Source organism: Tetrahymena thermophila (genome assembly GCF_000189635.1).
Source record: "Tetrahymena thermophila SB210 genomic scaffold scf_8254754, whole genome shotgun sequence".
Taxonomy (NCBI): domain Eukaryota; phylum Ciliophora; class Oligohymenophorea; order Hymenostomatida; family Tetrahymenidae; genus Tetrahymena; species Tetrahymena thermophila.
Window position 1 is genome coordinate 203,054 of NW_002476514.1, and position 9,266 is coordinate 212,319.

The 9,266-nt window shown below is 19.8% G+C and overlaps 3 protein-coding genes across 3 annotated transcripts in view; all 3 read right to left on the bottom strand. All coding sequences in view use genetic code 6, as the record gives it.

Moving 5' to 3' along the window:
* Positions 1-1,585: 1,585 nt before the first annotated feature.
* On the bottom strand, positions 1,586-2,668 carry TTHERM_00607290 (hypothetical protein; the record flags this gene model as incomplete). Its single annotated transcript, XM_001010568.2, has 1 exon — positions 1,586-2,668. The coding sequence occupies one exon, from the start codon at positions 2,666-2,668 to the stop codon at positions 1,586-1,588; it is 1,083 nt and encodes a 360-aa protein (XP_001010568.2).
* Positions 2,669-3,475: 807 nt separating this feature from the next.
* On the bottom strand, positions 3,476-4,594 carry TTHERM_00607300 (hypothetical protein; the record flags this gene model as incomplete). Its single annotated transcript, XM_001010569.1, has 1 exon — positions 3,476-4,594. One exon carries the CDS (start codon positions 4,592-4,594, stop codon positions 3,476-3,478), a length of 1,119 nt encoding a protein of 372 aa, XP_001010569.1.
* Positions 4,595-8,460: 3,866 nt separating this feature from the next.
* TTHERM_00607310 (transmembrane protein, putative) overlaps positions 8,461-9,266 on the bottom strand; it is a gene marked incomplete at both ends in the record, with an annotated part of 1,011 nt that continues 205 nt past the window's right edge. Inside the window, one exon of the mRNA XM_001010570.3 lies at positions 8,461-9,266. This exon is cut by the window's right edge and continues 205 nt beyond it. Coding sequence (XP_001010570.3) covers positions 8,461-9,266 — 806 coding nt within the window.

The window sequence follows — 9,266 nt, forward strand, 5'->3', positions numbered from 1 at the left end:
CAAATAAACGAAGCTACTAATTTGTATTGGCTTTATTTTTTAAAAATATTTTTGAAAAGAAAAATTAGTTAATTATTTGCTAAAATTGATTTGCTTTTAGTTGTTATAATTTAATCTTTCTCATTGAAAAATATATTTTTATTTGTTTAATTAATCTATAATTTTTTGTACTTTATTATATAAGTTAAGCTTTAATATCAAAATGATGACGACTTAAATACTACTTATAATAATTTATATTTTTAAAACAATATAAATTTAATATTTATTTGAACTTGAAAGACTTTTGGAAGATATATAAGTAATAGATTTAATGAATAAATAAAATTCTATTCTATTTATATTAACTTTTATTTAAGAAAAGTCATAATAAATCCATCCTGCCTTCATATCAAATAAATTTTAAGTATAAGTTTAATTTAGTTTTAAAAATTATTTTTTATTTAAATATATTAAAAACTTAAATATGACTATTTTAAGTTTCTTTTCATGTTTTTAAATGAATTTTATACAAAATTAAAATAGTTTTTATTATATTATATTCTAATTTATCATTAATTAAGAAGAAATTTATCTATTTTAAATGTAATACTATTAAAAAAATTCTAATTTCATATAATAATCACTAAATATTAATGCTAATATAATTGTTACTTATTATATGAAAAATTAGAGTTTTTTAAATTTGAATTGATTTCTTTTTTTTAGAGAATAAGAATCAATAAAATATTAATTGTTAGAGATATTTTTACTTTTAATTGATATTTAGCTTTTGATTGCCATCATCAGATTAAAATATATCATAATTGTATGTATAATATAGATTGATTTTTTTAAAGAGAATAGATATCTTTTTATTATTATCCACACTATTACCTTTATTTGATATTTAGCTTTTGATTTTAGTCGTCAGATCAAAAAGCAACCCACAGTAAACTTTATAAAGCTTTAGATTTTTATAAAATTGACACAATAATTTGTTTAAAAAAAACTTAAGTTGCAATTATTAAATTTACACTAATAAATTAAATCACAGAAAAACAAATATGTTTTTTTGGGGGAATTTGTTATTTTGTTTTTACTTTGATATATTACTAAATGAAATGAAATTTAATATTAATTATCTATTATCTAGATTCTGGATATCATAAAACCTCAAAGAGTTAAAAAGAAAAAACATGATTTATTCATAACTCACCATTAAAATCAATTAAATGACTCAAAAGTAATATTTTAAATAAATTTTGATATTTAAATTATAAGCAATAAATAAGAACGTAATTATAAAAATTCCTTTTTTTTAATATAACATGAAAAAAAAATAATTATTTTAAATCTAATTTATAATTATTATTATTGATATAAAAACAACCAACATTTTAAATTAGTTAAAGTAGGTAGTAAGATAATTTTATAATAATAGCTTTCATTATAAAATTTCGAAGAAAGGATTAAGATGGTAGGAAGTTAATAAAATTCATAAAAAATATTTTGTTGATGATTAAAAATTTTTATAAAGCGTGTGAATTTATTGGTTGCTTTATGGTTAGATAGATGGATGGACTGATTTATGAAGAAGAAAAATTCAATTTAATTAAAAGATAGGTTGATTAAGATCTTCTGTTTTAATTTCAATTTTGCATTATGAAGCATTAAATTAATTAGGAATTTATTAAGCAGGAAGGTAGTATTAATATTATATTTAATAATAGATGAGACTTGGATCTTATTAGATACACAAGTATTTATGTTAATTTCTTTTTGGTTCTAAATTAATTTCTGAGCAGATATTTTAGCTCTACGAGGGTTCTTCTTCTTTTTTACATATTAGTTCTTACTAATAGCTTAATTGATGCGATAGATTTATATATTCTTCTTCTTCGTCATCATCTTCCTCCACTATTTTACTGCTAATTTATTATTACTAAAAGCTAGTGTTTTCATACTCTTTTTATTGTTTAATCTTATCTTGTAGCTAAAGTTGGTTTTAATGGAGATTATTAGCAATTAGAGAGTTCAAATCAGAAGATGGTTACTCATTTTTTATATGTGATGAGTCAGGAGAGGAAAAAGAAATATTATTATTGATTTATTAAATAGGTAAAGTAGGAGATGAACCACTTTTTGTAGAACTCTCTGATTAACATTTTTATTTCTTTTATATTTTTGTGTCATATTTTGAAAGTTTTTTTTTTTTTTGAACTGCTTCAGGAAAGCAGAAATTCCATAAATCATAGAATGACATAAATTCATGCAGGTGATAATACTCGAAGAAACGCAATATGAGCAAACAAACAAATTATTTTCTCACAATCTTCTAACAGTTATACGTATGATAATTTTTTTGTTCTGTGATGTCAGTTGGATCTTTAATAATGCTATTTAGTTTTTGGATAAACGCTTCTCTCAGATTGAACTAGTTGACGTAGTAAAAGTATTATTCAATCATTTCCATATATTTAGGTTTGTTTTTACCAACTTCTATTTAGCTCATGAAGTGTTTTAGTTCTTAGGAAGTTTTGCAATTAAGATATTTTGAGAAAAAAGGAAATGCTACCTACTCTAAAATATAGCTTTTGATAGAATCTTAAAACCACTTATTTAGTAAATTTCTTTAGCTTTTCAAAGGTTTATCTGATTTTTTCACCAAAAAGAGTACATTTTTCATAATAATTAATTCTTTTTAATTTTACTTCTCCATTTTTAAGTTATTCTTTGGCGAGGTAGGTTTTTAATTAGTATATCTAAATTAACTTTTGTTATATTATATATTTCTTTAGAATATGTTTTGATCACTTTTGATCAATTTAATTAAGAAACAAAATAATAGTATTCAAAATTTACAATTTAAATTAGATTGATTCAATTAAATAATAGAACGTAGTACAAACTAAATTGCATTATTATATTAGTTATATAATTTGTTTAATTTTTTTTAGCTTATAAAGTATTTAATTTAGTGAATAAACATATATTTCATATCACCAATAAGCATTTTATCTTACATTTATTTAGGTAGATGTAATTCTGAAAATTAATCAAATAAGAAATCAATAATAATTTCAAAAATCATTAAAACAGGTTAATCATGTTTAATTAATCTAATATTTTTTTAAAGATCACTCCTAATTAAAGAAAAATAAAAGATCTTTTATTTTTTAGTAAAAAGCAACCTCACTTCAAAAAAAAGCTTTTTATAAAAATTTAATTTCAGAAGAATTACACATTTTTTAGAAGGGTTTAATTATTATATATTTTTATTAAAAACAAGAAGGAATTTAATTATATTACATAAAATATTTTTTAATATATAAATATCAATTTAAATTAAGATAAATTAAAAGCTTTTTATTATTATAATAAGAATAAGTTTAATAAGTACATATTTAAGTTTGTTAATATTATTATATTTTATTATTAAAATTCTATTGAAATACTTATTTAAAGTATTTTTTACAATAATTTATTGTTGTTTTCAGATTTATTAATAGAATTAATAACATTATTAATTATTATTAAGTTAATTTATGAATTCATTATTATTTTATTGTTAATGAGTATAATATTAATAATTATTATCAAAGTAAATACTATTATCATAATTTTATTAATAATCGTATTCTTATTTTAAGTAAATTTAGGTTAATTACTATTAATTTTCATGATATTTGAAGTTATTTGCTTATAAATCCTGTTGATTAGCAAGTTCTTCTTAGTTTTAACTTAAAGCATCATTGTTATTAAATTAAAGAAAATAACTCACAGGTTCTATATCATGGGTTTCTTCTTCATATATTCTATTATTAATGGGTTGTTTATAAGAACTAAAATCAGTTTAATAGGTTCTACTATCTTATTCAGATAATTTTGTTTAAGATTAATTTAAACTATCTTGATCGTTTAAACTTATCATTTTAGTAAAAGAGTCTTAATTTTAGAAACAATATTCTTAATCAACTAAATGAGTAGTATTTTCGCTCAAGTTATTAGAAGAAGTGGGAGATGAATCATCTTGACTGATTTTTTTTCTATATTACCTTTTTGTTTATTTATTTTCCACCTTCTTATCATATTTTGAAAGCTTTTTTTTAGTTTGTAATTATTGAGGAAAGCAGATGTTCCATAATTCGTAAAATGATGCGAATTCTTATTAGCCATATATTTCAAAATATTTCAAGATCAAAAAACACACAAATTATTTTCTAACAAGCTTTTAAGTGTTGTAAGTTAATTCGTTATTGTATTGAGTAATATCTACGGGGCTATAAATAATTTATTTTAGTTTTTTTATGAAAAGGTCATTTTAGTTAAATTTGTTAATAAAATAAAAGTATTATTCAATGGTTGCCATGTATTTGACTTTATTTTTGTTAGTTTGACTACATATAAAGTTTTTCACTTATAATGAAGAATGGAGTCTTAAAGAATCAGCTATCAAAGGAGATGCAACAGATTCCATAATATAGCTCTTAACAGCGTCTTAAAACCATTTATTGAGAACATTTCTTTAGCTTTATTTTGTGTTTGAGTCTTTTTAAGCTAAATATAGAATATTATTTAAGATAATCTCTTTTCTTTTATTTTCTTAGCTCATTTTATTTTCCGAATATTGAGTTTGATATTAGTTCTGTTTTTCTTAATTTGTTTGATTTAATTTTTATAATTTTTTTGAAGGTTTCTGCAACTATTTAAATAATAGCAAATAACAAAATACAAATAAAATTGAAGTCATTAAACTAAATAGATGAATTTACTTAAAATTAGCATAGTTTGTTTATTCATTTCATCAAAAATAAATATAATATAAATTGATATTTATTTGCAAGCATTTTTATTCCCTTTAATTTTTTTTTTCTCAAGGATAAACTTATAATAGATATAAATAATGTTTAAATAAAAATAAGTTTGGCTAACCATGTAACCCAAACATTTTCTTATAAATGCATCCCTTAAGTATTTTTAGTTATTTTTAATTAAACGCACAAATAAAAGGTAATATTAATTAAATCTAAAATAGTTCGAGTGAAAAAATGTATTTGCTTAATCTTAGCCCTGTTATATTTATCTGCAAAAATATATAAAAAACGTAAAAGATAAATATTTAAATTGTTTAATACCCATTTTAAAAAACCTTTCAATATAAATGATAATAAGAATGCTGACTCACTTAACCAAAAAATTTTGATCTACATATTTTTCGCATAAAGCTCACAAGAGAAGAATTACCTTTAAAGATTCTTATTTAATAATTGATAATAAGACTCTATATTTAAAAGCAAATTATCAATTTAATGATTATTGATTTTACTAGTTATTCTTTAGAAAATTGTGTTTTTTGGTGTTCTACAAATTAGAAAATCGATTAAAAAATATGTTCAGACTTTTTCTAAAGATACCAAATAACTTTCTCTCTAATAAATAAGATTTTAAGTAGATATAAATTCTAATTTCATTTAAAATTATTATTATTATTATATAAAGTAATTTTTAAACTATTTTAGGTATTCAGAGGAAATTGAAGCAAGATATTACACTTTCGCAAAAAACTAAATCTTAAATTTCGCTCACAATTTTCTTCTTTTTGAAAAGTAGTACCAAAGCGATGCGATTACTCAAAATAATAAAAAATTAGCCATAAATTTTATTAAATTAAAAGCAGCTGTAAAATTTAATTTATTGTTTGTGGTTGATTAGTACCATTAATTATTAAATAAAGTAAATTATAAGTAATTAAGGAAACAAATCAGATTTTATAAGATGATTGATCTATTAATTAACAGAATTTCTTAAAGATTAACTTCCCTGTATATGGATAAAAATCATAATAGAGATCATAGAGATCAGATTAACATAATACAAATTATTTAGATTAAAAAATAACCATCATAATAATTATAACAAATTTATTATTTAACTGATTAAATTATTGTACATAATAATATGTGTTGATTAATAAATTTAGCATTATAAATCAAAAATAGAAATGTCAGCTAGTATTTTTCATATATTAATTTAAATTTCAACCAACTCCTTTCTTAGTAAATTTATTAATTTTTTTGGTGATGAATTTAAATAATTTAGTCTAAATATTTTGAGCTCCTTTATCTAATATTTAAATTAATATGGTTAGATAATGATGAGTGGTATTTTTGTATTTAATAAGATATTATGGATAAGTAATCAAATGCTCTAAATTTAATAGGGTTAAGTATTTCTTTTTTTGAATTTGTCATTAAGGGTTTAAATACTAATAGAATTATATTTAAATTTTACTTTTTTAAAATAAAAATATAAATATCATTTTCGTTATATCAGTTTACTAAAATATTTGATATGTTTCAAAAATAAAAAACGAAATTAGTTTTTTAGAGCTTAATATTATTAATGATGCAAAATTTAATTTTTTGTACTTTTAAGTATCAAATTATTTTCAATAAATTATTCAAATAATCTAATTCAGAAACTCAAGATGAAATTTTATTGTTCATTTTAGTTTATGGCGCTTTAGTCTATCTCTAAGGAAAAACTATGATCATTTAAAAGAAAGGTTTTTTAATAATGCATATTTTTTCTGAATAATTTATCTCTCAATAAGAAAAAATAAGCATTAAACAAATAATTTTGTCTAGCTAATAATTAAAATGAAAAATTAGCAAATTAATCATCATCGTCATCTTCATCATCATTTACTACTACTAATTACCCAAAGAAAACTTAATAAAATTGTAAAAAACTTTAAAATCAACTGAAAGCATTAATATAAATTAATATTAGACTATAATTAATTAATAATAGTATGTTTATTTTACTAATTAACCGTTTGTTTAGTTAAATATTTTAAGAAAAATTTAGTTAAAAATGAGATTTGAAGTAAATATTTACCTTAAAATAAATTTAATATTACTCTTTATTAATAATTAAATTTTTGATTAATTACTTGATTTGAATGGGTATATTTGGTTATTTAGAAGGGTGATCTATTTACAAATATAGTTTTTTTATAAAAATCTCTATAAAGATCAAACAAATTCATCAATAATTACTATGTCTTATTTAACATAAGACATTATTTTTTGATTTATTTTTAATATTTAAAATAAAATGATTCACAATTCATATTGCTTTTAATTGAAAAAAAATTTTATCTTAAAATACACTTAATATTACTTATCTTGGAGTTATAAAAATATTTATTAAGATAGTGCTTATTTATTTTTTATAGAGGTAGGTTATTTTACACTTGTTGATTTTATTATTTAAAATATAATTGCTAATATAAACAAACTATAAAATCCTAATTTTAGCTTTTTCTTAAGTATTGAAATTGCCTTAAAATATTAAAATAGCTAATTTAAAAATAATGTTGTTTTGTTACTTGCCTTAAAATATGATTAATATTAGCATAATTAAATTAAATAAATTGATTAATTAAAATATAATGGCTTCAATAAATTTCATCAGCACAAGAATTAATTAACGCGTTTATTTCTTTAAATTTTTGAAAAACAATAATCCAAAAAGAAGGAAATTAACAAAGAAAGTAATTTAAAAATTAAAAGTAAATTTAATAATTTAATTGAGTAAATAAATAGAAATAACAAATTTTGATGCAAATTAAAGGTACTGTTATTTAAAAAAAAAGTTTTGATGTAGCTATTTAAAGAGCAAACAAATAAATGATCTCTTTGCATCTCAATTAGATTTAAACACAAAATACTTTTATTATATTAAATTATTTTCAAATAAAATTATTATCTTTACCTTAATATTTTTAAACTAAAACCACCTAAATCTTTTATAAAATTTATATTAATGTTGGGTTTAAGGCCAAAATTTTTGAAAAAAAGAGATTTTTATTTGGTCTTTATTAAAGAAAATTCATTGTAAAAACTTATTGCTAATACATTTTTAATAAGCGTTATTAATTAAATGTACAATTTTATATATTTATAAAAATGGCGTTTTTTATAGATCTTGTTACTTCTAAATTTCTCATCTTAGAATTGTGATGAGCTTAATATAGCTCAAATAAATAGTTAATTTAAGAGGGTTATTTCTAAATTTTTCTTACTATTAAATGACAAAGCTTTGGTACAGAATACATAAACTTAATTGCTTTAATTTTGTGTATAATAAATATGATAATGTTGAGGATAAATTTAATTTTTTATTTAAGTATAAAAATATTGTAAAATAGGATATGAATTTTTTGTTATAAGTTAGAAAATATTTAATTCTATTTTAATAATATGATAAAGTAATATGTGTATAATATACAAATTTAATGATGGTAGTATCAATTAAAACCAATTTGGTAGGTTAATTAGTAGTATTTATATTGTTTAATTAAAAATATATCTTTAAGGTAATACAATAGTTTCTTACTTAAGATAGAGATTATTTTCTTACTAAAGATAATAATTGTAATACAGTTTAATTTTTAAATTGTTTGCGCTTGTATCAATTTTAGATTTTTATCTATTCTTCTTATTATAGTGGATCTAGATTATTATTTGTTTGTAGATAATTGCTTTTAGGCTCTTATTCGTAGCTTTCTTCTTCAAATATCATATTATTAATAGGCTGTTTTTAATGTTTATTGACAAAGCTTTGGTTTACTTAAAAATTTTCATATTATTATATATTAGATTAATCAATAAAATTTAATGTTTAATTGCTTAAATTTGCGAGAGATATCTTATTTTCGTTATTAAAAGAAAAAGAAGTATTAATATTTATAAATTTCGTAGATTAAAGATTAGAAAGTTTTTTATCATTATAGGTATTAATATTTTGAGGCGACATTTTTAAATTTATATTTTTTTCTTTTCTGTCATATTTGGTGAGTTTTTTTTTTTATTGAATCTCTTAGGGGAAGCAGATGTTCCATAATTCATAGAATGATTGAATTTCTTATTATCCATATAATTCAAAGTACTTTAAGATTAGAAAACAGACAAATTGCTTTCTAATAGTTTTTTTGGTTTTGTAGGACAGATTCTAATTTTCTTATATGACCTCTACATGCTTCTGAAGAACTTGCTGGAGTTTTGCTATAAAATTGTCTTTTTAGTTGAATTTATTAATATAAAAGAAATATATTTCGATGATTTCCATATATTTAGGTTTATTTTAGCGTGCTTATTTATGAATAAAGGCTTTCATTTTTGAGGATGAGCCTATTTTAAAATAACCAGAAATAAGAGGGTATGCAATAGATTCTAATACGTAAGATTTAATAGAATCTTAAAACCATTTATTTAATA